Source organism: Carcharodon carcharias, chromosome 32 (assembly GCF_017639515.1).
Source record: "Carcharodon carcharias isolate sCarCar2 chromosome 32, sCarCar2.pri, whole genome shotgun sequence".
In the NCBI taxonomy this organism is placed as follows: domain Eukaryota; kingdom Metazoa; phylum Chordata; class Chondrichthyes; order Lamniformes; family Lamnidae; genus Carcharodon; species Carcharodon carcharias.
In genome coordinates this window covers 14,862,672-14,890,021 of record NC_054498.1, presented here as the reverse complement: position 1 = coordinate 14,890,021, position 27,350 = coordinate 14,862,672, and the positions used below count along the sequence as shown (strand labels likewise).

At 46.5% G+C, this 27,350-nt stretch overlaps 1 protein-coding gene across 1 annotated transcript in view; it reads right to left on the bottom strand.

Moving 5' to 3' along the window:
• Positions 1-27,350, bottom strand: part of loxl1 (lysyl oxidase-like 1) — an 83,766-nt gene that overhangs the window by 6,585 nt on the left and 49,831 nt on the right. Inside the window, exons 4-6 of the mRNA XM_041178467.1 lie at positions 18,500-18,656; positions 11,959-12,054; positions 11,752-11,867 (exon numbers count right to left, since the gene is read on the bottom strand). Of these exons, the coding sequence (XP_041034401.1) occupies positions 11,752-11,867; positions 11,959-12,054; positions 18,500-18,656 (369 nt within the window). The remainder of the gene's footprint in view (positions 1-11,751; positions 11,868-11,958; positions 12,055-18,499; positions 18,657-27,350) is intronic.

Sequence of the window (27,350 nt, the reverse complement as noted above, 5' to 3'; positions counted from 1 at the left end):
CAATGGCAAGTGAAAGGGTTCAGCAGAGGGCTTCTGGTGAGCAGGCCAGGCCGGAGGGCAGACCAGTGGGACAGGCCATGCTGGAGAGTAGGGCTTGAGGGGGGGCGCCAGTGTGTCCCTCGTTTCTCCGACGACTGCCTTGCTGCCCTCCTCGAGGAACTGGCAGCACGACAGGAGGTGCTGGTTCCTCAGAACAGGAGGAGGAGAGCAACCCCCCCCCCCCCCCCCCCCCCAACATGACCAAATGTGCCTGGGAGGAGGTGGCGGAGGTGGTGAGCTCCCGCGATGTGGTGCGGTGCACCTGGGTCCAGTATCGCAAGCGCTTCAATGACTTGTTGCGCTCGGGAAGGGTGAGGACAATGTTGGCATTGGGCATTTAACCCAGCAGGTGGGCTTTTACCCCCCCCTGGTGCCCTCGCCCCCCACCATCCCCCCACCAAGTCTGAGTGTAGTGACTGCATTGAATCATTGACGGTCTGTGTCCTTCGCTGGGTGGGCCAGCAGATATTGCCCATGCTGAGGTCAGCCTGAGGGGGTGGTGAAGAGATGGGTTTTGCTCCCCAGCATGTGGTACACTGAGACCCACATGACTGGTTTGGGGGGCAACCTGAAGGGGCTGCACCTGGGCGCAGAGCTGCAACTCCAGGACATGTCCAAGTCAGGGTGATGAGATGCTGGGAGCGGAGCTTCAAGGTGGCGTTGGCAATGAACCATCTGCTGCCCTCTGGGCTCCACATGCTTATGCCTCCTTGTGGTGCCTAATGTGATGTAGGCAGCATGTGGCCAAGAGGATGGGGACAGACTGAGCATCTTTGTGAGACTGTTTGGCAGTAGCAGGATGAGGAGGCTCTGGAGCCCTGATATGTCCCACTCTGTTTGGGGTGGGCCGTCCGCGAGCAGAGTCTGTGTGCAATTTGCACCAATCAATGCTCTTCTCTGATTTCAGGAGAAGAATGCTCATAATGCGGCAGAACGCGTAAGAATTGGCAGTGGCCAGGCACAGATCGTCATTCTCAGTCGGTTTGAGCAAGAGGCCTTAAGATTTGGAGAGGCACCATGCGCCCAGGTCCACTGGTGTTGGTGAGGCTGGGGTGTCACGGCCAGGTACTTATGCCCAACAGTGAGGTCAGCATTGTTCTCCCAATAGCCATAGCAGTGCTGAATATTAATTGATTTAATTTTGGAACATAGCTTGACCATTGCTTATGGAAGGATGAGCGCATAATGATCCGGGGGACAGGGATGCACATTGACATTGTCTCCACGTTAACTGATCCAATGTCTTTGTTCTTCCTTTCAGCATCAGTGGAGCAGGGCCGGGAGGAGGAGCAGCAGAGGCCCCCTCTCACACCCAAGGGCCTGAAGCCTCACCAGCGTCACACCATCTCTGCCAGGCGGGCACCAGCGCAGATACTAGCACCTCAGTGGGAGTCAGAACATTGGCTAGTGTCCCAGGGCACAGTGGTGAGGGCACTTCACAGAGATTGCCCACGATGCCAGCAGTCGGAGGACTGCAGGGGACCAGGTACATGCTCAGTCGGTGCCTGATGATGTGCCTCTGGAGTTGTCCGCGATGCAGCAGCTGCAGGAAATGCGGCCGGGTGTGTGGGAGCATCTTGGGGAGATACATGAGGCTGTGCTTGGCTTGGTGTCCATGGTGGAGGAGTCTATGTGGATGGTTGCCAAAGCAATGAGCCACATGTCCGAGCGCCATGCATCCTCCATGGAGAGAGTGGCAAATCTGGAGGAGAGGCTCCACCAGGAGACACATCAGGGCTTCCTGGGGATGCGCTTAGAGCAGCAAGCCCTCACATCGGCATTGACCTCAGCTGGTCAGTGCCAGTGTGGTAGATGGTCTGGGCACCAAGTTTCCCAGCTCGGTGCCCATCCATCCACAGTGAGCAGGGAGGTCCGAAGCGACCTCACGTCGGCGCAGCAGCTGCCTGTCGTCTCTGTGGGCACCTCTCAGGGCGCTCCCAATGAGGGTGGCAGCTCCTCTCCCAGTGACCATTGCATCTGGTGAGGCTGCGACGACTGGGGAGATGCCAGCTGTGGAACTGGCAGCTCCCTCCCAGGCGGGACCAGCACAGGCTCCACGGGCCAGAGGACGAACGCCAAGGCATGAGTCACCTTAGGCACACCACAGGTTTCTCACTGGTGCTTTGGTGTTGGCCCGAGATGAGATCCTTATGAGTTGTTTTGATTTGTAACACTATTGTCTTTTTTATGGAATAAGTTGGTTTGCTTGACTTATTAAATTCAGAAATGTCACCATGGCTGAGGTTGTTTCTTTTCTTCTGCAGGTGGATGGTTTCCAATAATGTTAGGAGTGTTTTGTGGGACACTCAGCTTTAGTAACAAGGACCTTACTGTTCCTAACCAGACAGATTTTGCACTTAGGTGTCGAGTAAGGACCCTGCAGCCCAGACTTGTCCTGGAGGTCCATCTGTGGTGTGCTAGCTGAAGGTTCATTGGATTAAAACCTCCCGGGTGTCCCTGCCTCCCTGGAGTATACCTGGGTCAGTGTCTACCCCCTCAGCATTTCCCTGTACGTGCTCATCCTCGGACTCACTGCTGGACTCATCGTGTGCAGCCGCAGACACTGCGTCTACATCTTCATCGTCCACTGTGTCCCCCCTTTCCAGCGCAAGATTGTGGAGAGTGCAGCATGCAACCACTATCACCGAGACACGATCTGGGGGGTACTGGAGTGAACCCCTGAACGGTCCAGGCATCAGAAGCGCATCTTGAGAAGACCAATGGCTCTCTCCACCACAGCCCTTGTGGAGGCGTGGCTCCTATTGTACCGCTGCTCAGCTTCTGTTCTTGGATGGGGAGAGGCGTCATGAGCCACCTTCTGAGGGGATAGCCCTTGTCACCCAGCAGCCATCCATCCAGCCGGGCTGGAGCACTGAAGAGCCCCGGCACCTGGGAGTGTCTGAGGATGTAGGTGTCGTGGGAGCTGCCTGGGTACCTTGCACAGACTTGTAGAATCAGCATCCTGTGATCACACACATTCATGGAGTGGAAGCCCTTCCTGTTGACGAAGGCACCGGGCTCACCTGCTGGCGCCTTGATGGCCACATGTGTACAGTCTATAGCACCCTGGACATGGGGGAAGCCAGCAATGGCCGCGAAGCCTCTGGCTCGCTGTGTCTGACTTACCTGGTCCCAGCGGAAGTGGATGAAGGTCAATGCCCGTCTGAACAGAGCATCTGTGACCTGATTGACACAAGTGTGGACAGCTGATTGGGAGACACCACAAAGATCACCCACCGAGCCCTGGAAGGAGCCAGAGGCAAAGAAGTGGAGGACAACTGTGACCTTTAGAGCCACTGGCATGGGGTGTCCACCCATACAGTTAGGGGAGATCTCAGGGCCAATCATCTGACAGATATAGTTGACTGTCTCCCTTGAGCGACGGAGCCTCCTTCGGCACTGTACCTCAGACATACTGAGGTAGCTGCTTCGCCGCCTGTAAACAGTGGCAGCAGGATAGTGGCATCTTCTGCAGCCCCTTCTACCTTGGACTACCTCTTGGCCCTGCGCCCCTTGTGCCTGTGCCTGTCCTCCCAAAGGTGGCTCCCCTGGAGGCTGAATGTGCACCCCTGGCCCCCTCCCCCTTCTAGGCCTCCCTTCCTCCTCAGAGGAGCTGTCTCCAGTGGAGAGTTCAGCTCCCATTCCCAGGCTAAGGCAAGGCTTCTTGAAACCTGAAGGCCTGGAAAACATTCCTCACAGCAGAGTGCTGACCTGAAGGTTAAGAGTCCAGAAAAAGCAGCTGGTTTGCGTTTTGAAGTGCTACAGATCACACAGGCAAGTTTCAAAAACTTTCAAAAGTAAATACTTGACTGTGCACAGTCACGACCCCAGTGACCCCTCTTATCCCGCCCGTGGATAAGGTTAATACAAATGTGTCCTACCCTCCTGCCTGTTGCTCCCCGGCACTGACCGGAAGATTGTACGGGTGCTGAAAAATCGGAGTCGATTGGTGAGTCAAGGGCCTTAAGTGGCCCGTTAATTAAAGGCGAGCACCCGCCCAGTGAAATATCGCGATGGCGCGTGGTGATGTCGGGACGCTCGCCTGATGTCACCGCGCGGACGAGCGGGCCCCGCCCCCTGCACGCCAATGGAAAAATCCTGCCCTTGAAGTCTGATATTCCCAACATGGTTTGTCCTTGCACACAGTAAACGAGGTGGCGAGCTACAGAAACGGTGACTGGCGAGCACAACTACTCGAGACTGGTTAATTCATCTATAATCATGTAGATAATGTCGCATTAAAACTCAGATCAGGAATGTGTTGTATTTGATTTATTCTAGCAAATATAGACTCAGTGACTACAGACTTGTAAAATACCTGAAGAGTGCTGGTAGAATGATAGCTATGTATGGCATGTGACATAATGGTAAAAAATAAAGAATTGTATCGATATAGCAACCTATGACTTCAGGATATTCTCTATACCAATAACGTTTGAAGTGTGGTCACTAATGTAATGTAGGAAACACAGCACCAATTTGCGCACAGCCAGATCCCAGGAACAGCAATGAAATAAATGAGCAGCTTATCTGTTTGAGGTGTTAATTAAGAAATAAATGTTGGCCAGGGTTCCAGGGCAAACCTCTCTGCTTTCCCTTGAATAATGCCACGGAATGCAAGTGTTGCTGCCCAGCCACCTACTGCCCATCCCTAATTGCCCTTGAGAAGGTGGTGGTGGTGAGCCGCCTTCTTGAGCCGCTGCAGTCCACGTGGCGTAGGTACACCCGCAGTGCTGTTAGGGAGTCAGATCCAGGGTTTTGACCCAGCGACAGTGAAGGAACAGCAATACAGTTCCAAGTCAGGATGTTGTGTGATTTGGAGGGGAACATGGAGGTGGTGGTGTTCCCATATGTCTGTTGCCCTTGTCCTTCTAGGTGGGAGAGATTGTGGGTTTGGAAGGTGCTATCGAAGGCGTCTTGATGGTATACACTGCTGCCACGATGCACTGTTGATTGGCGGAGCTCAGCTATGACCTTAGTGAATAGCGGAGCAGGCTCAATGGGCCAAATGGCCTACTCCTGCTCATACTACTTATGATTTTGAATGTTTAAAGCAGTGGATGGAGTGTTGATAAGCTGGGCTGCTTTGTCATGGATGGTGTCGAACTTCTAGAGTGTTGTTGGAGCTGCATTCATCCAGGCAAGTGGGGAGTGTTCCATCATATTCCTGACTTGTTCCTTGTAGATGGTGGACAGGCTTTGGGGAGTCAGGAGGTGAAGATCCCGCATCCCAATCCAATCGGAGGCTGGAAGTGAAACTCCTTTCATAGTCAGTTTACTCATTTATGAGGCCCATTCTGAGCTCTCGTGTGTTAATATTGGGTTTGAATAATGTAGCCCATTCCGAGCACATGCATAATATCCATGGCCTTGTTGGGTAATGAGCATGGGGTAGTCAATTGGAGTGCACTGCCTCATGAATACATTACACAAGATACCCAAGTAGGACATTCACTCTGGAGAATTCTGTCAGCAACCAAAACAGAAAGAACAGGACAGACTCAATTTTTGTTGCTTTCCCTCCATCGCAGCTTTGCCAATTCAAGCATCTCCCTTCGGAAACAATCCATCAGATAGTGACTGACCTCGACGTTCTCTATTTTACTATTTTCTGTTTTTATTTCTATTTCCAACATTTCCGGGTTTTTTTTAAGAAGAACAAGACTACATAGAATTGTAAATTTAGATATAGGCCGTTCGGCCCAACCAGCACATGCTGGTTTGTATGCTCCACATGAGCCTCTTCCTATCCTTTCTCATGTGTGTCAATCAGAATAACCCTTTATTCTCCTTCTTTCTCATACAGTTATATAGCTTCCCCTTCAATCTATCTATACTATTTACCTCAACTACTCCCTGTGGTAGCGAGTTCCAAGTTCCCACCACTCTGGGAATGGAAGAAGTTTGTTTTGAATGATCTATTTGGTTTCTTGGTGATTATCTTGTATTGATGGCCTCTGTTGTGCTCTTCCCTACAGGTGGAAACACACACTCAGGGCAGGTTTTTTAGGTCAGCTCATGAGCGCGGTCAGCAAGTCCGGGAGCAGCCGGAGAACAGACCACGATTTCACGCTGGCTGGCCAATTGGCACTGCGGTGGCGGGGTTGGGGGGAGGGCGGGTATTGATGTAAGTGCGGGCGCGGGCAAGAGCCAAATGAAAGCTCCCTGAAGGCAGAGAGCTGGCTCGGGGAGCCGAAGACTTCAAAACAATGAAATAAAGATTTTTAAAGCCCGGAAAAAAAACGTCCACGCATCAGAATCAGTCACCCGGACAGATACTTGATGAAAATTCTGCCCGTACATTTCTATTTTTTAAAAACGTAATGACAGAAACCTCCTTGGATGAGGTTTCATCAAAAATGTAAAGTCCGCCCGGCAGATTCGCCCGTCCGCCAATCGTAAGGTTGGACGGACCACGAAAAATCGGGGATAATTGGAACCTTAACTTCAATTGTCTTCTTATCTGTCGGTGGGCATGCTTCCAAAACTCGTGCGCGCCCATCAATCGAAATATCGTCACCACGCGCGATTTCGCGTCCGATAGGGTCAAGCGCACGCCCATGCGCCAACCTAAACATTCTGCCCTCTGTGTCGATTCTTGCATTTATGTAGCACCTTCCACAATATCAGGGTGTCCCAAGGTGCTTGACAGCCATTGGTGTACACTCTTGAAGTGTAGTCACTGTTGTAATGTAGAAAACAGGGCTGCCATTTTGTGTACAACTGATGGGCCAAATGATCTGTTGCAGTCATGTTAGTTGAGGGATAAATATGGGTCACAACAACGGGAAGAGCACCCCCCCCACTCTTCTTCAAAATAGTCCCGTAATATCTTTTACGCTCATCAAAAAAGGGTCTTGTCTTTTTATCTTGACATGACAATTCCAATGCACTCCCCTGGCTGATTTCCCATATTCCCTCTGTAAAGTTGAGGTCATCCAAAATTCTGCTGCCCCTGTCTTAACTTGCACCAAGTCCTGTTCCCCTATCACCCCTGTGCTCACTGACCCACATTGGCTCCTGGTCAAGCAATGTCTTGATTTTAAAATTATCATCCTCGTTTTCAAGTCCTTCCATGGCCTCGCCATTCCCCATCTCTGAAAGCTCATCCAACCCCACAACCCTCTGAGCTATCTGCACTTCTCTAATTCCGGCCTCCTGTGCTCCTTCAGTTGCATAGGCCCTAATTTCTGGAACACCCGCCCGACACATCTGTCTTCCTTTAAGACGATCCTTAAAACCGACCTCTTTGACCAAGCTTTTGGTCTTCTTCCCTAAGAATTCCATACATGACTTATGAAGTCACACTTTGTTTTATAATGCTCCTGTGAAGTGCTTTGAGACGATTCATTATGTGAAAGGCATTAGCTATCAAGACAGGAAGCTCAACAATTTTCAACTTCACTGTTTGCCGCACATTCTCGGCATCTCATGGGGAGACAAAGTCACAACTGCGATAGTCCTCGCAAAGGCTAATCTCCCAATTATGCCAGCGCTCAGAGGCGACATTGTTGGCTCGGGCATGTTTGCAGAATGGAAGTCAGATGCCTAGCCAAGGATTTTCTGTGTGGCAAGGTAGCCAGATCCAAGTGATCAGTAGGACACCCAAAGCTCCACTTCAAGAATTCTTGCAAGGCTGGCTTGAAGGTACCAAACATTCATTCTCACACAGGAGTCACGAGCTGACAACGGAAGAAAATTTCTGGCTGGTGTGCGTCACCATGGTGATAGTAGCTACAGCAGCTTGGCAACAGGTGCCAACACCCGAAAACAATCCACAATAACACCGACTAATCAGCTCATATGTGGCAATTGTGGTGGAACCTTCCTTATGGATTGGTCTCTTCAGTCATCTGCAAAACTGCATCATAAAAAACCAGCCCATCCCCAGTGGATTTTTTGCATGTGCAACATCTTATGGTGATGGAAGGACACTGGCAACACTCGCTGCCATGTTTATATGCCACCTCGATGGCAAAACTGCAAATTCTTCCTCTTTCCCTGCCACCTATCTTTATGGTCCATCTAAATGGCATTACCAGTTTAATGCCAAAATTAGGGTCAGCTTTATGGTTTCATCAAAGCCAAATTGGAAGTCAGTTTAGACAGCCCAAACTCCCTTCAGCCACTTCACAACGAGCAGAGTAGACTTTCATCCATTCAGTCTGGCCTTGTTCAAAGCTAGGCCTCAGGAGGTAAAACTAAAGCCACTGCACTGCCTGTTGGTCTATCAATAGCTATTTTAATTCAAGCTCTCCGCCGGCTGTTACAATAAGTGGGCTGAGCTCCTTCACAACATCACCCGCACCTCCTGGAATTGTAACTTTATGAGAAAATCTTATGCAACATATGTCTTCTTTTAGTTGCAATGTATGTAGAGGGGTTTCTTTTAAAACCTAGAGATAAATTACTGAAGTCAGACATGTTTAAATCAAACTCGTGGTTGGGCAGAGAAATTACTTTGTAAGGAAAGAGCTTGTTATTAAAGGTGGGAGGAGGGGCAGGAGGCAACATGAGGGCATCTGAAATGTAGCATGAAGAGGACTGTGTGGTACAGTGACCCGAAGCTCTTGAGCAATTCGTGAGCTGAAGACATGGGAAGAGGCCACGAATTCTGTTAAAAACCAAAGGTTCAACTGTTTGTATTCTTGCCTCTGAGTCAGGAGGTTGCTGGTTCAAGTCCGCTGCAGCCTTCTGGATGAGGTGTTAAATCAAGGCCTTGTTTGCCCTCTCACGTGGACATTAAAGATCCCAACGGCACTATTTCAAAGTAGAGCAGGGGACTTATCCCCGAGGTGCTGGCCAACATTCAACACTCAACCAAATGCTTAAAACAGATTATCTGGCCATTATCACATTGCTGTTTGATGGCATTTTGCTGTGCAAATTGGCTACCGTGTTCCCAATGCTACAACCGTCACTACACTTCAAAATCATCGTATCGCCAGTCAACGCCTTGGGACATCCTGAGGTTACGAAAGGCGCTATGTAAGTTCGAGTCTTTGCTTCCTTCCTTTATTTCAAACTGAATGTGCTTCAGGAATGCCAACAAAATGGCCTCCAGGTCCCACACTTTGGGTTTTATGTCCCGTGGGTAGGCGGGTGCCCGACCCGATCGGGCGTTAAAAAAAAGGGCACGATGACATCAGGCGAGCCTCCTGACAGTCATTGCGCACTTGTGCGATATTTCGGTCGGCGGGTGCATGCGAGAGTTGGCAGCGCGCCCGCCGACAATTAGGAGGCCTACTTAGGCCGGTAAAGTTTCAGTTAGCGGTGGTTTATCAGTGCCCATCCAACGTTACCGTTGGTGGGAGGGCGAATTGGCCAAGCGGCCTTTGCATTTTTAAAAATTAGTTTTTATCACCAGTATGTTTAGGCGAGTGATTCTTACAGGTGGACATTTTTTGGGGGATTTCATCCTGTTTATTTTTATATTTAAAGTTCTTCAGCTCCCTGGGGCAGCTTTCCGCCTTCAGGGAGCTTTCAGGGTGTGCTCCCCCTCGCACCCACGCAGACTTCAGCGCCCGCCCTCCTCCTGCCCCCACCCCAGCAGCGCTGCCCGTTAATTGGCCAGCTGGCGTGAAATTGCGGCCTGGTGCGGGGGGGGGGTGGTGCCGATCGCAGGCAGCAGCCCGTTTCCCCAGCTGCTCTCGGGCCTGCCCACTGCACCCGCCTGATGACCCAAGAATCCTGCTCTTTGTCCGTTCGCTCTCAAAGTGGCCATGCAAACCACTCAGGCCCACAAACACCCTCCTCACAGTCACTAGAAAATGGGGCATCACCCATATGCTAAGAGCAAAACTAAAGAGAAAACTTGCTGATCCCAGAAGATATGCAGGGTAATTAAAAATACCAATAATTGGATCAACAGGTGAATGAATATAAAGAGAAAGATGATGGGCAGAAAGAGCAAGTCAACACCGTATTATTTTGGTCATGTAGTTTGTGAGAGAGAGATAGGAAGCTGACACGCAGCAGTGTGGAAGGAACAAATTGCCCGTGGAACTTGTAGCTTAGCAACATAAAAGTGTGACTTGATGGAAGAGATTTAACATCTACACATTAGTAGCACACACGGGAGAGCACACCAACTTAATAGGGGTCCTTGAAGATATTATTGGTGGAGAATAGATTAAAAGATGGACAATCCAATTGCTGCTCTTCACGTGGACCTGCTAGGCCAGCAAGACAATGATGGAGAGGTCCATCAATCAGCAAGTTGCGCCAACTTCACAAGTGGTGTTAGTTATCATTTACCATATTTGGCCATGGTTTATTCTTTTTTCACTACATGATTGGGTGGACGAGATGTGAGAGGCAATTGTATTTAGGTCTATTGGAAGAACATGACAGCCTCCCTCTCACCCCCAGCAAGGAACATCGTCCCAGGCCTCGAGAATTCAATGATCAGCCACTTGATAGGGCACAGGAACAACCCATGGCTACGTACTTCTTGGTGTAACAATTCATTCAACAGCAACAGCAGAGATTATAGACGAGTAGCATGGGAAGTCATGGGTGTGGGCTCTCACCTTGTGGCACAGCAAGGGAGCCATCCAACTAATGTTCGAGTATCTTGAACAAAAATTTTAATGATACCAGAGATGAGGAAATGTGAAACCTTGTACTTAAGCCATACAGGTGTGATATGCAAAAACAGTAGGTGTTTCTCTGGGAGCTGCTTATATCTTCCTTTAACACACCCTTGCTTAACAAACTATAGGGGCCTGTTAACAACAACTAATATTTATGTAGCACCTTTAATCAAAGAAAAGATCCTCCCTACCCAAAGGACATTACCCAGAAGAAACAGATGGAAAGTACTAGGGCAAAGGTTGAGGGAGACAACTGTAGGTTTATTAGAAAGAAAGATTGCATTTATATTACAGCAAATGAAGCGCTTTTTGAAATTTATTTACTGTTGTGATGTAGAAAATGCAGCAGCCAATTTGCGCACAGCAAACTTGCAAAACAGCAATGTGATAATGACCAGATAATCTGTTTTTGTGATATTGATTAAGGGATTAAATATTGGTCAGGAAACCCGAGATAACTCCCCTGCACTTCTTCAAAATGGTACCATGGGAGCTTTTGTGTCCAGCCGAGCAGGCAGACGGGGCCTCGGTTTAACACCTCAGCCAAAAGATGGCACCTCCAACAGTGCAGCACTCGGCCAGTACTGCGCTGGAGCGTCAGCCTTGATTTTTATGCTCAAGTGGGACTTGAACTCAAAACCCTGTGACTCAGAGTGTGCTACCAATGGAGTCAATACATACACACACACATAAACTCACACACAGACAAAAGAATCTTTGAGGAGGCTTTCAAATGTAGAAGCAGTAAAGGGGACAGGTTTATGACAGGTGGTCAAAAGCTCAAAGTCAACCAGCTAAAGGCTCTGGAGTCACCTGTGGAATAGCAGGAAAAGGTGAATATACAGGAAGCCAAAGCTGGAGGCTCATCTGGCATGGGTTAGTACATTGGACTGATGAAGGTAATAGAGATGGGGAGGGTAAGGTGGTGGCAAGGCTATTAAATATGGATGAGGACTTTGAATTCCCTTTGTTGGGAGGCAGGGAGTCAATGGAGGTTAGAGAGGATGGACTGAGTGCAGGATAGGAAAGAGCTTTGGGACAAAGGAAATTTGTAGAGGCTGGAGTTCGGCAGGCTGACAGAACTTAGAAATCAAAGAATAAGACTTGGAATACTTACTGTGTGATTTTACAATTCGTCGTGGCAACATATCGCCCCGTATAGTGAATGTTGCATCTGATAACGTTGTTTGTGAAATCTGATTCCTGTATAAGATAGTTGGGGTTCACTTGAAGCTATAACACAAGAAAATAAGGGAGGAATGAAAATGTGCACCGTTATAACAGCTCAGAACTGTATGCAGCAACAACACAAACAGTTTTGTACCTTCAGTATGAATTTCCCTGGCTGGACGTCAGTGATATCAATCCACTGGCAATCTATATCCGCATTGTAGGTATCGTAGCAACCAGGACTCAGACCCTGAAGGTAAAAGGAAGTTTACCATTGTCACTCTATGAAATATATTACCAAAGAAATTGTTGAAGTTTCAAAATGTGTAGGTGTATAAAATAATAAAGCACAGAAAGAGGCCATTTGGTCCATCAGTCATATGCTGGCTCTTTGAAAAAGCTATCCAATTATCCCAAGTGCCCTGATCTTTGCCCACAGGCCTGCAATCCATTCTCTCTCTATTTCAAGTCTATATGCAATTCTCTTTCACAAGGTGCTATTGAATCTGCTTCCGTCGCCCTTTCAAGCCTCGCGTCCCAGATCAAAACATGTTGCATCAAAAAAAAGTCTCCTCGTTCCCCTCCCCTCTCCAGTTACTGTAAATGTGTGTCCTCTGGTTACCAATGCTCCTGCCAATGGAAAGAATTTCTCGCTATGTACTCTCACCAAAACCCCTCGTAATTCTTAACACCTGTACAGTGAGAAAGCTCAGCAGATAATGCAGCACTATGGAGCTGAAAGGCTGTAAGATTCATTACCAGTGATTCCCCGCAGGGCAAGTTGTCAGTTTTGGCCCAGGTTATGACAGGAAGGTGATGAACAGATGTTTACGCCACAGGGGAAAGAAAGGAAAAAGAAAATGACTGAATCAGAGGCTTAGGTTTCTCATGCAGCAGTGAGTGTTCAGTCACAGAGCAACAAGAGATCTGAGAGCATCTTGCCTGCTCTCGACAACTCCCTGTGGGAAATGGTGTTTGGGTCTGAGGTTGAGGAAGGAAAGCAGGCTAAGTAAATACGGGAGGGAAACTGTGCACCACAGTGGGAAAAATAAACCTTGTATCCTTGCACCTGAGGTTTTGGGTTTAAGTCTTCACAGATTGAGAGAGCAAGAGCAAACTCCAAAACTTGCTGAAACGGTTTGCAAAAGATTAGAATTGGAATTGTCCTCAAGTAAAAATGTAACTGTTTTTTTGACTCATTAGAATGTGGGATGTTCTCCTCTCACTTTGACAGCAGGAGCTACAGTAGCAAAGTGCTGTTTGCATCTAAGATAAAAGAAAGAAACTGTGGATGCTGGAAATCTGAAACAAAAACAGAAAATGCTGGAAAGACTCAGAAGGTCTGACAGCCTCTGTGGAGAGAGAAGCAGGGTTGACATTTTGAGTCTGTGTGGCTTCTTACTTCTCTGTAGCTCTGAAGGAGGGTCATATGGACTCAAAATGTTAACTGTTTCTCGCTCCACAGATGCTGTCAGACCTGCTGAAATTTTCCAGCATTTTATTTTTTGTTGCTGTTTACATCTGATTCAGTTTCGTACAAGCAAATTGCAACAATGTAGTTACATTGGGTAGAAGTGCCTCTTAGTTTCCTACATTAACAAGTCCAAGAGCAGAAGTGGTCTATAACTAAGTTCAGTCCAGAGAAAGTATCTGTTAGTCAGAGTTTCTGAATCTACCAGTAACTTGAGCACAAAATCTAGGCCCACACTCCAGTGCAGTGCTGAGGGAAATCGGCAGCATTCAGGTCTGAACGAATTTTTGGTGACATGATAAGTCCCTATTACTGCCGAAGGATCTCTCTGGTCCTGAAAATTTACTTTTACAAGTGTAGAGTCTCATTCCTTCAGAATTAGTGTTGGAGATTTTTTTTAAATAAAAATTCCTTTTTTTAATTTTCTTTTTGGGCAGACTTTAATGCCCTCCCCTGAGGTACGTTTAAAGGTGGGCGGGGCATTAATCGGGGAAGATGCAGAGTGGAGTCCCTGCTGACTTCCTGTCTCTGTCCCAATTAAGTCCAAGGTGGGAAGGCTCATGGTCATCCTTCCTGCCTAGTCATTAATTGAGACCCTTAAGTGGACAATTAATGTTATTCAACCAACAGCAGGTGGGGCAATCACACAGGAGCCCAGAAAAACAAACCCTGTTGTATCTGATTGCAGGCTCCCACAGGATCCCTCTTTGAAAGGCAATCAGTGCCTGATTGAGGGACCCAGCATTGTGAGGGGGGAGGATGCTGAGAGCCACCGCCTGGCCTTTCTGCCAATCCCCCCTCTCTATCATGACCCCTACCCCATGACCTTGCCTCTCTCCCTCGCTTATCTGTGGCTTTGAGTTAGAAGGTTGTTGAGTTCAAGTCCCACTCCAGGGTTTGAGCAGAAAAATCAAAACTGACACTCCAGTGCAGTACTGAGGGAGTGCTGCACTGTTGGAGGTCTCATCATTTGCATGAGGCATTAAATCGAGGCCTCATCTACTCAGATGAATGCAAAAAGGTCCCAATGGCAAATCTTCAAAGAAGGGCAGGGGAGAGGAGTATCCCTCAATCAAAATTACTGAAAAAAGTAGATTATCTGATCATTGTGGGAGTTTGCTGTGTGCAAATTGGCTTGTGTTTCCTACAGTACCAGAGTGACTACACTTCAAAAACAACTCCATTTGTTGTAAAGAGCTATGAGATGTTGTGTTGGTGTGAAAGGTGCTACATAAATGCAAGTCTTTCTTTTTTGCCAAAGAGTCAATGTAGGCAAGAGGGGCTGAATGGCCTCATTTTGTGCTGTTTCCTCTTCCCTTACGTTGACTGGTCCTGTGTGACATGAGTTTGGGTAGAGTGACTATGATTTCTACCAGGTGACACAACCACCCTTCAACCTGGTACTAAATGATTATTTCAGGCAGGGAAAACTATAAGGACAGCTGCTGTGGGAAATGGAAGTGTAATTCTGGTACAGGAACAATGTCTGAAGACAATATATTTGTACGTTGCTGGCAGAGCACAGAGGGAGCCCCTCTCTTCAGCTGGCTGTGCTATATCTGACTTGGGGAGTGCTTCATGCTGACACATGGACATCCATAATGCAAAAATTCTATCCCTCATCTTGTTGCACACTAAAGTGCGTAAAAGTTGTTTATAAATGCTGTGGAATGAAGAAGAGAGAGATAGAATAAAAAAGACAAATGTGAAGCCAAGGAAGTCATCAGTTGCCAATTCTGATGATCAAAATTTATCAAACAGTCAGGAAAATCATTTTTTTTAAAAATTGCATGTGGGAGTTTTATTTGCTCCTCTATGTTGATGCCTAAGAGTTGAAACGTCAGTGTTTTTGCTATTGAATCACAATAAGTAAGGCCGGACTATTTAGTAAAGATTCAGAGTTACAAGTTGCTCAGTGACTGAGTTGAGGAAAAGCTGTCAACAACACAAACTGCTCCAGAAATCCAAAGTTGGCCAATCAGGAAACTAAAGTAACCAGCCACCGACCTAATAATAAAAGAAACATTTAACTCAAAGTTAGGATAGTGTTTATTGGTGGTATTTAAAAACAGGGAGTTGAAAAAGGTCATAATGGCTGAGCAGCCACTTAAACAGAAAATCGCTAGATGTGTATCAGCGACTGCGTGAATCGACAATGGCAGAAAACGCCCTGAACACACGGCAGGCTGGGTTGATAAGTGGAGATATTTTGCTTGCGACAGTCAAAAGGGTGGAAAACAGGATGCAGCCAAGCAGCTGTTAACGGGCAAGAGAAATTACAACGAGGGCTGCTGTTATAACCGTCAGTTTGTTGTTACAGTTACAAACTGAAAATCTAGGCAAAGGGCATCAATTGTAGGAGCTTAAAGAGTAAAGATATTAAGCAACAAATAAGACAAAGCTGAAAGGGTGGATTTAAAGTAAAAATAGAGAAACACAAATAGAGACACATTCTACAGGTGCAATACAAAAGGCATAATCAACAAAAAACAATTTGTATTCCTATAGCGTCTTGCATCTAGTAAAATGGTCCAAGATACTTCACAAGAATGTTATCAGATAAAGTTTCACACCGGGTCACATAAAGAGACACTAGGACAGGTGCCCAAAGCCTTGGACAAAGGGGCAGGAACAATTTAGAGGAAAGAGAGGCAGAGAAGGGGAGGGAGGGAATTCCCGAGTTTAGGTTCGAGTAGTTGATGGCACTCCCACCCTCAGTGGAGCAAATGAGATTGTCAATTCACAAGAGACCAAAATTGGAAAAATGCAGAGATCTCAGAGGACAATAGGAGTTGGAGGAGGGTACCAAAATAGGGAGGGCAAAGTCATGGAAGGATTTAACACAAAAGGTGAAAATTCTAAAATTGAGATGGCCCCCGGAATGAAAACAAATGTAGGTCAGTGATCACAGGGGTGAAGGTTTAATGAAACTTCATGCAAGTTAGGATATGAGCAGTGGAATCTGGGGTAAGCTCGAGGTTACAGAGGGTGGGAGGTTGAACTGGAAAGCATTGGAATAGTCGAGTCTGGAAGCAACAAAGGCATGAATGAGGGTTTCAACAATTAGTCTGAGACCATGGGTAATGTTACTGAGGTGAGTGTGGGTGATCTCAGTGGAGACCAAGATGGAGACAATATGAGGTTCAATAGGAATGTCAAGGTTGTGAACAGTCTGATTCTGCCGGGGGGGGAGGGGGGGGGTGTGCAGGGGGAGTGCAGTGGAAATGGGGCACAGAATTTGTAGAGGAGACCGAAAACAAAGGCTTAATTTGGTCTTCCAAATATTTAGTTGGAGGAAATTTCAGCTCATCGAGTACTGGTTACTGGACAAGTAGAGGCATCGAGAAAGGTGATGAAGTGATAGAGCTGGTTGTCGTCTGAAAGGGATTAGAAAGAACAGAACATGATGATGCGATCCAAAGGCTCCAGCAGAAAGAGATCTAATGACAAGTAGTGACTGGGGTTCAGCACTGACCTTAAATGAGCATGGTTTTTATTCAGGAAGCTTTTAGTTTTGCCCACTAGAAGCTGATTGCAGCTTGCATTGAGGGATGAAAGTAACTGAATTCAGTTGGAAGAAATTTTGCAGTTATGATTTAATATCTTTGCTACAAAGGCTCTCAAGAGAAAGAAAAAAATGACATCAATTGGTTGATGGCCCCAACCTTGATCCGATCAAGAGAAAGAGAGGACGATTGTGAAGGACTCAGACTGCACAACCAACACATCACGTAGAGACATAACCAGCACATCGCAGAGAGATGGAAATAGCTTGCTGCAGATAAAGATACTTTGGAATAAACAGGTCATAAACCAGTGCCATACATTCAGATGGAAACATGATTATAGCACCTACTCTTATGCTGATTGAAAAGACCATCTGCAATATAATTCTCAAAACTATTTCTGTTAAATTGGACCCAACGAAGTCTGTGCTACTATCCTGGTGTAATGAATTTTGTTATTGCTTGACTTCCAATGAATGCTCTCATTGTGATTATCAGCTCGATAATCAGATTACTTCAATGAGTTTTGTGTCAAGAGATTCAAACCTGCACTAGGATTGATTTCTCAATAGCTCTGATATCCTAAGGGTTAACTGCTTCCCAACCCAATTTGAAATTAAATGTATTTGGGTTGATTTAATGTAGGACAGTTCAAGTCAACTAAATACAGCCTCACACCTTAACTCGAGACATCACATTCATCTTTACTACATTAAATAGTCAACACATTCAATAGGTTCTCTTGAAGACTCCAAATAGATTAGTTAATCAAACTGCAATTCCTCTAATGCTGATCTGAATGGAATAGCAGACTGCCTCAGAATATGAAAAGATGGATGATTTCTTTTTCAAATTATGCTCCACCCTTTTCCTGGAATACTTTTCCTTCAAGAATCAGTCCGGTGACACTACACATGATCTGATTTGTTTTTAATCGCAACCAAGTGAAACACTGGCTCAAATTTTATGCCCCCCACCACCCCCGGCCCTCCCAACACAAGAAGCAGATGACCTACATGCCCCCCGCCCCATTCAATTTTACCAGTGGGGAAGGCCGGGCAGCCTGTGGGCAAATTGAGGCCCTTAAGCGACCAAATAATGGCCACTTCAGGGCTGTCTGTGCCACCGCTGGCATTTTACCCATAGTGGGGGGGGGGGGGGGGCGGTGTCAAGCACCGGTTGGTGGCTGGGGCAAAGTGGGGGAGGGCCTCCCTTTTGGGCCCAGAGCCCCACCCCCCCCAGATTATTCCCCAACCCCACATTTCCGCTCACCCACCTGCTCTGCCCAGCCTCACCGGGGACTGCTGGCTGTGCCCCGGTGAGGGCCCAGACTTAGCTGCATCCAGGTCCGATCACAGCTCGCTTCCCTCACAGGCTGCCCACAGGCCCAGCAGTTGGCACCGCTCCCTGCGGTACCGCTGGGACCAGGGAGCTGCCGGCCATTCGACTGGCCAGCAGCTTCCCGAGATGGGGCTCCCTCCCGGATGGTGACGGGAGGCTTGTTTGTGCGAGGCCAGAAGCGGGATTAGCCCTGACTTTTGCATCGGGAGGCCGAGATCCCCAACCCATGCATAAAATTCAGCCCCTTATTTCTGTCGTTAACTGAGGCAACACAAGCCACAATTGCAAAGCAGAAAGCAAATAGCCTTTGTGTGGACTGACGTTTAACTGAGTGCTGGTAAATGAAACAAAGTTACTTGGTCTGCACTGGACTTTACCTGGGTGTGTGCTGTACAGGCATAACGCTTCAGGTGACCAAAGTCACATGTCGTGTCCTCCAGGCAGAAACTAGCCTTGTGTCCGTCAGCTACCTTCCGTCCAGTAGCTGCATCCAACAGGTCATAGTGACTGAACTCATCCATACTGTGGTAGTGCCTGGAAACACAAGTTATGCACTAATTAATAGGTTGATTTTTTTTTTAAAAACAAAAGAAACATCACTTTTATTCAGCTGAACTATTATTTAGAGTTGTCTGGATTCAGGGGGCCTGGGCATGCATTGCTATAGTGAGTTAGCACACTACACAGTCACTTCTGGCTCTTTGTTCAACTCCATCCCAGTTAATTGAGATGGAAGTCATCTCTGAAGGGACGTGAAGTGAATTTGAAGAGACTTAGCCTGTTCTCAATAGAAATGGTCAGGCAGCACAAAGCTGCCCTTACCTTGCCACCAATTAGCTTAACAAGAGAGACCCACACAGTGCCTGCAGTGATGGTATGTATTGCTGTCCCAAGGTAGAACCTAAAACATATTGTTGGAGTAAAGCATAGGGAGCATCTAACTGTACTACACCTGGCCTCAGCAAGCTTAGTGCTACCACCGGATGCCAGGAATGCAAAATAATCCATCAACTCAATGAGTAGAACAAATTAAGCTCAAAAATGTCACAGTGAAAACTTCAGACTTGCTCGAAAGAACTGAAAGAACGGAATTTGTTCGAAAGGGCTGAACTTCAAATACCAACTTGCTGCTTACAACCTGTGACAAGATGACCAAGACCAAATGTTGAACTTATTCTAATTTGCCTCCAAATAGCAGACGTTCGGGAGGACTTAATGAATAACCATTGCTGGATTCAGATCCAGCTCACATTCATTCCAATGCAAATAACTCTGCTTTCAGATAAATCTTCTGGTACTTTTGTCAAGCGTTAGTAAGTTGAAATACATTTAATCATCCACCTGATACCATGTTAAGACTATAAAAGTCATTACCATTAATACCACTTGTCTCTTCACTTCTACCATATTCTTATATTGATGTATAAGTGATAGACCCTATCAGGAGTTATAAAGTGTATCAATAAAATGCATAGATTGTTTTACGACACATTAACCTGGGAAGGTTTTGTGGAACATGAATGACATCAATAAACTTACCATACTTCACAGCCTCAACAACAACTTGCATTTGTGCTTTTAATATTCCAAAATGCACTGAGGCATAATCTCACAAAAATGAATGCTGAGACAACAAAGGGAATGTTAGGAGGAAAGATCAAAAGTTTTGATCAAAGAGGTGGAGTTCAAGGAATGTTTAAATGTTGGAAAATTGGTTGGACTGGCAAAGTCGTTTGGAGAGGGAAAGTTTGGGGTCTGGATTGTTACATGGAACAAGTCAGTTGGTGAAGTCAAAACTAAGGCAGAGAGTCTTTCCTTGCAGAGAGAGTTTATTCACTTAGTACAAGTCAACACTTTGCCCCTCACCAGTGTCCCAGCTATCCCCATTTATAGGTGTACAAATATCCATCACCTGTTTAACAATGCAATTGCCATTAAACCTTAACAACTTAACTGCCATTAACATCGACAAAAATAACTAAAGGCAAGACTGTCAATGGTGGGACAATGCACATAAGGCTAGCATCAAAGCAAGGCAGAGTTCAGGGATGTGTTGTGTGGCTGTATGAGGTTGCAGGAGGAATCACACCAAGGAGAATCTAACCATCTCCTATGAAGTTCAAAGCCATCATTGAATTCCTCCATCACCAACATCCAGGGAGGCTAGCGTTGGCCAGAAACTGAACTGGACCAGTTATATGAACACTGTGTCACTACAGTAGGTCAGAGGCTGAGAATTCTGCAGTGACTAACTCACTTTCTGACTCCCCAAAGCCTGTCCACCATCTAAAGGGCACACGTCAGGAGTGTGATGGAATACTCTGCGCTTGTGTGGGTGAGTGCAGCTCCAACAACACTCCAGGAGCTTGACATCACCCAGGACAAAACGGCCCGCTTGATCAGCACCCTATCCATCACCCTAAAAATTGATTCTGTCAATCACCAGCACACAGTGGCAGCAGTGTGTACCACCTACAAGAAGCACTGCAGCAACTCACCAAGGCTCCTCTGAAAGCACCTTCCAAACCTGCAAATGCTACCATCTAGAGGGATAAGGGCAACAAATGCATGGGAACACCACCACCTACAGTTCCTCTCCAAGTCACACACCATCCTGACTTGTCATTTATTCACCATCGCTGAGTCAAAATCCTGGAACTCCCTTCCTAACAGCACTGTGGGTGCGCTGATACCACATGGACTGCAGCGGTTCAAGAAGATGGCTCAGCATCACCTTTTCAAGGGCAATTAGGGATGGGCAACAAATTGCAATGCCCACATCCAATGAATGAATTCGAAAACGATGGCATTAATAGACATGGAGTAAAATTTTAAATTTGATGCGTTGGGAGACCAAGGGCTAAGTATAGGTCAGCAAAGACAGGGAGCCAGACTGTACAAAATAGCATGTGAACAGCCTGCTTTTGATGAGCTGAAGTTTACAGAGTGTAGAAAATGTGAGACTGGCTAGAAGATTATTAGGATAGCTGAGATTACAGAGACACAACAAGGGTTTCAGCAGTGAGTGGACTGGGGCAGGGTCAGAAGCAGGCAATGTTTGCAAACGTGTAAATAGGTGTCCTTCAGCAAGAAACAGGTCAGCAAGCTTGTGCAAATCTAGTTCAGCCCGGGGCACTGGCCAGGGAGGGGGATGGGATGAGTGCCAAGAGCTCAGGTTCCAACCTTCACTCACTGGTGCTCTGCTCTTATTTCTGACTCAGGAGTTTCTGGGTTCAAGCCCCAGACTAGAAAATCAAATACATCATTGAGGCTGACACTTCGCTACAGTGCTGAGGGAGTGTCTCAATATCAGAGACTTTCAGATCAGACATTTAAACTGAAGCCACTTCTGCTTTCTTCGGAGCTTGTGAGATATGTAAAGGTAATGGTTGAAAAATGTTTGGAGGGTTTTGGCCAACATATATCCCTCAGCCAGAACTACGAAAAAAAATAAATATTTGGCCACTTATCTCATTGGTATTAATAGGACCTTGCTCTGCACACGTTTACTGCTGCATGCCGACATTACAACAGTGACTACTACACTTCACAAATATTTCACTGGCTGAAAAGCATTTTAGGACATCCTGAACTTATGAAAGGTTTTTTTTTTTAATTTTTTCATTAGAATCGGGCATCGTTGGCAAGGCCCATCACTAATTGCCCTTGAGAAGGTGGCAGTGAGCTGCCTTCTTAAACCACTGCAGGTCCTCACACAGTGCTGTTAGGACTTTTCTAAGGCATTTTGGTACAACTGATTGGCTTGCTAAGCCATTTCAGAGGCAACCACATTGCTATGGGTCTGGAGTCACATGTAGGCCAGGCCAGACAAAGACAGCAGATTTCCTTCCCTAAAGGACATTAGTGAACCAGATGGGTTTTTACAACAATTGATAACAATTTCATGGTCACCATCACTGAGACTAGTTTTCAATTTCAGATTTTTATTAATTAAATCCAAATTCCACCAGCTGCCATGGTGGGGTTTGAACCTGTGACTGCGGGCTTCTGGATTACTAATACAGTGAGTGCAAGTTACCATTTCCCTACTAAAAATGTTATATAAATACCAGTCCTTTCTTTATGTCATTACCGTTTAAACAGTAAGACAATGTATAGAAATTTTGAATTGGCATCAGATTAGCGCTTGGAAAATAGAGCCTAAAATTCTCTCTGTAACAAGAGTTGAGATATGTTACTGGGGTTTTAACCTGGATTGAATCCGGACTAGGTCAGTCATAGCAATGTTTATTTCTGAAACATGCACATTGGAAAATGAAAAACATTCCATCCACCAGCATCCCTCACCTTAATAAACACAAATATTAGTTATAAATATATGTTTTTAAAGAAAATGTGCGTGCTTCCAACTCCGAAAAACAATAAAAGATGGCTGCATATAGCGACACCACGATTCCCAGGCAGAAGGTAAATGATTGAGCAGGTCCCATCAACCACACTAACTGACTGGGCCTGATTTTATGTGCATAATCTAGAATAGATTACTATCCTCCACTCACTGTATCTCACTGGAAAAATAAACCTGCTTTTATTGGGAGAGTTTGCTGTAGTTTTGATCATACGTTCTTTTTACTGTAGTTCATAGAGACTTTTTTTAAAATGGATGCTACTGACTGAGTAAGTAAATGGAGTGCTGAAGTGCTTTATTTAAATAGATTCTGCCATATAAATTTGTTGCCTCAGCTCGCCTCCAACTCATTGGCCGACAGGGTGATGTCATTCGACTGGGATTTGGGATCAAAGAGAAGACACTCATGAACCTCAAAGTGGTGACCTGGTGTAGGTGGTAAGTATCTAGAGATGAGAGCAATGTCATGAGCCAGCACAAAGTAGTTCATCATCTGGTCTTCAATACAGTGGGAAACCATCCCAACAAGAGACTACTTTGTGAATACAGCCCTTTCTTATTGTTCCTTAAGTCCTTTGAAGACTGGGGATCAATGCTTAATGAATGCCAATGACAATGAAAGCAAAACATGCTTCACTCCCTGGCAGATACAAGATGGCTGGGGGCTTGGCATGTTGCAAAATGCGCTCTGCTTGCATGTTGCATGCCAGAGCAAGCCAGATCATGCACCCTTGGAGGGGGGGTTGCGGTTGGCGATATCTTTGAGTTTGATCAAAAGACTGGGGCTGCTATATCTAGCCCACTTATGTGCTGGATTATAACAAACACATGGAGGATGCGGATAGAAATGTTTAGCTTGGAAAACATTATCACTTGGCACACGTAGTTGTTGAAAGCCTGAAAGGAACTTTTCTTCCACTTCAGTAACACGATGACTCATGAAGGAGTCGATCGTACACAAGATGTTTTCCTCGAGGAGGTTGACTCAGTACCAGTTCCATATGAAGCTGGCAAGAGAAGTAGAGTCTGGCTGCCAACATATTCCACCTCCTAATGATCTCATAATGATCTGCCAACAAAAGTTAGCAAGTTACATGGTTTTGAGGAGAGCATTTCTGAGTGCCAGTCAAGAGAAAGGAGAACATGCAAAATCGTGAGGGGGCCTGGACAGACTCGATGGAGAGAAACTGTTTCTGTTGGCGGGAGGATTGAGAACCAGAGGGCACCAATTTAAGACGAACAGCAAAAGAATCAGAGCTGGCATGAGGAAAAACGTTTCTCGCAGTGCGTGGTTAAAGCCTGGAACGCACTGCCTGTGAGCGCGAGCATGATGGAGGCAGATTCAGTCGAGGCCCTCAAAAGAATCGAATCATTATCTGAGGAGAAAAATATTGCAGGCCTATGGGGAAAGGCGGGGGGGGAGTGAGACTCGGTGAGTTGCAGTTGCAGAGAGCCGACCCAGACACAATGGGCCAAATGGCCTCCCCTTCTGAGCTGTAACCGTCCTACGATTCTCTGATTTTTTTTTTTAGGTAATATAGCCTTGCACTGGCCAGGGGCTGTGCATCGTGTGATATTGCTCCTTGCATTGCACAGGTTGTACTTTGGGTAGTTAAGAGCAGGGGAGTGGGTCTAATTCTTTTAAAGAGCCAACGTAGTTTTGATGAGCCAAATGGCCTCTTTCTGTGCTGTCTGACTCTGAATGATGAAGATAATGAACATACGAACCAGGAACAGGAGCAGGCCCTTCAAGCCTGCTCAGTTATTTAGTATGATCGTGGCCGATCTGATTTTAGCCTCCATCCCACATTTCTGCCTTACCCCTGATAACCTTTCACCCCACCCTTGTTAATCAAGAATCAATCTACCTCCGCCCTGGAAATATTCAAAGATTCTACTTTCATTGCTTTTTGAGGGAGAGAGTTCCAAAGACTCACGACCCTCAGAAAATAATTTCTTCTCATCTCTGTCGTCAATGGGTGACTCCTCATTTTTAAACAGTGACCCCTAGTTTCAGATTCTCCCACAGGAGGATACATCCTCTCCACATCTACACTGTCAAGGCTCTGCAGGATCTTAAATGTTTCAATCAAGTTGCCTCTTACTCTCTAAACTCCAGCAGATACAAGCCCAGCCAGTCCAACCTTTCCGCATAAGACATTCCACCCATTCCAGGTATTAGCCTGGTAAACCTTCTAAGTTCAGCTCACAATAACTGTTGCTACTTTATTGGCAAATTCTGTAGGTTGAATGCATGTTTATAAATTTCCCCCACTGTGTTTGTTCCAGAGGACAGAGATTGGCCCTTCAACATCAAGGTCAGCACTAATTGTTTTAAGTTGGAGCTGCTTTAACTGAATCCTTTTAACATCGCAAATAAAAAGTAGCTTAGTTGCTGCGATGCCTCACACGCCAGGGCTGAATCCCAGCTTTGGCCAATGTGCGCTTGAAGGGACCACAGAGCCCCCCCTCGCCAGGCTTAACTGCGTTAATGGATGCCGGATGACCACACTCCGAAGGCGCATCACTGGCTGGAAATGCACTTTGGGTCCTCCTGAGGTTGTGAAAGGTGCTACAGTCTTCCTTCACGCAGAGGTAACAGTCTAGAGAGGCAGGAAACACCAACGGAGGTTACAGCTTCTGTAACGCTTCAGGACACCTCAAAGGCTGCCATCGGATCACAACAGGTGAAGTCTAGGGAGGCCATTTACTCGTCATTCAGACAGACTTCCCTTTGTATCACTGAAGGCCAGGAAGAGGGCCAGTGTATTAGCGTTGTTTGAAGATTCAACAAGAGCATGAAAACAAAATACCTAAGTGAATTGAACACCAAAGTGGCAATTTATTTTTATTACTAATCTTGGAATGTGAGTGCACTGGCCAGGCCATTTCAGAGGGCAACTAAGAATCAGCCACATTGCTGTAGGTCCGGGGTCACATGAAGGCCAGGCCTGGTAAGGATTGGCAGGTTTCCTGAAGGACATTATGAGCCCGGTGGATTTTACGACAATCTGGTAGGTTCATGATGATTATTAATTGAATTTCCCTCAACTGCTGTGGTGTCCTTTGAACCAATGTGCAGGGTTTTTTTCTGGTGGTAGGGTCTCACGCCCACCACCTGAAGAGTCAGCGGAGAAATCACCCTCACCAATGCTGGCCGGCCTCGGGCCAGTAAATGCCCCAAGGAGCACGAATTAGCTGGAGATGGGACTTCCACCCCTCACCCGCGATGAAGGCTCAGAGGCCATTGAAGGTGTCGCCCCCCACCCCCCCCCACAACCCTTTACCGCTCAAGGCCTGAGCAGGGTGACTTTCCAGACTTGCTTCCTGCTCCTGAACACCTCACAATGAAGGCTGGGTGGGAAACGGCACTTAAGTGGTCATTAATTAATGACTTAAGGGCCTCAACTGGGGCAAGGATGAGCGGGCAGGGATCGCCCTTCCCACCATAATATTTTGGACAGGTGGGAGGGTGGTGGAAAGGCCATCTGAAGCATCTCACAGGCTCGACCGCCTGAATACCCAATGTCAGGGGAACGTCAAATTCAGCTCCAGGCTATTATTTTTGAGGTAAAACCGATAGTAAATAATTTTTTTTAACTGCAAAGATCTAACGAAACCAGTCTGTCAAATTCTCGAGAGCCCTTGGCTTCACGAACAAGTAAAGACTCAGCTGGCTTATTCAGCTGAGAATTGACAGGTTCCAGCATTTTTCAGCTCTCAAAGGGCTCTGCTTCGTCTGCTTTGCCTGGATTCCACTCTCATGCGTATAGATCCGTCAGCATTTACAGATAAAAAAATAAAGCAGAGTTACCAAGATTCTGGAATACGGAATAAAAACAGGAAATGCTGAAAAAACTCAGCAGGTCTGGCAGCATCTGTGGAGAAAGAAAGAGAGAGTTAACGTTTCGAGTCTGTATGGCTCTGAAGAAGAGTCATACCGACTTGAAATGTTAACTCTGTTTTTCTCTCCACAGATGCTACCAGACCTAGAACATAAGAAATAGGAACAGAAGTAGACCATTCGGCCCCTCGAGCCTGCTCCGCCATTCTATATCCTGGCTCATCTTTTTGTGTTTTGATTTCCACATTCCCATCTAAGCCCGATAACCTTCGATTCCCTTGTCTAACAAGAATCTATCTACCTCTGCCTTAAAAATATTCAATGACCCCGCCTCCACCACCTTCTGAGGCAGAGAGTTTCAAAGATGCACAACCCTCGGAGAGAAAAAACTTCTCCTCCTGTCTGTTCGAAAAGGGCAACCCCTGATTTTAAAACAGTGCCCCCCCCCCCACAAAGTTCTGGACTCACCCACAAGAGGAAACATCCTTTCCACGTCCACCTTGTCAAGGCCGTTCAGGACCTTGCATACTTCAATCAAATCACCCCTCACTCTTCTAAACTCCGGTGGAAACAAGCCCAGTCTGTCCAACCTTTCCTCATTAGACAGCCCGCTGAGTTTTGTTCAGCGGTTTCTGTTTTTATTTCAGATTTCCAGCATCTGCAGTATTTTGCTTTTATCCTGGAGTAAGGAATTGAAGCAAAAGTCCTCTACTGACCCTGCAGAACTTAACAGGCACACAATGAGGTAGAGGGGGTATCACATCAACCTTAATATGGTCCTGGCCAATATTCAGCTCCATTTGCATGCGATACGTTGCTGCCTATTTTGCGTTATAACGTGGATGCGTGTGAATGGTTTCTACACGTCTTAAATCAAGATCGCAGTACGGTTCAAGGTGGTGGCTCACCGGCACCTTTTCATGGGCAATTAGGGATGGGCAATAAATGCTGGTCTAGCCAGACATCTCATGAACAAATAAAAAAAATGAATCACCATTTATTTTCAGTCAGTTGC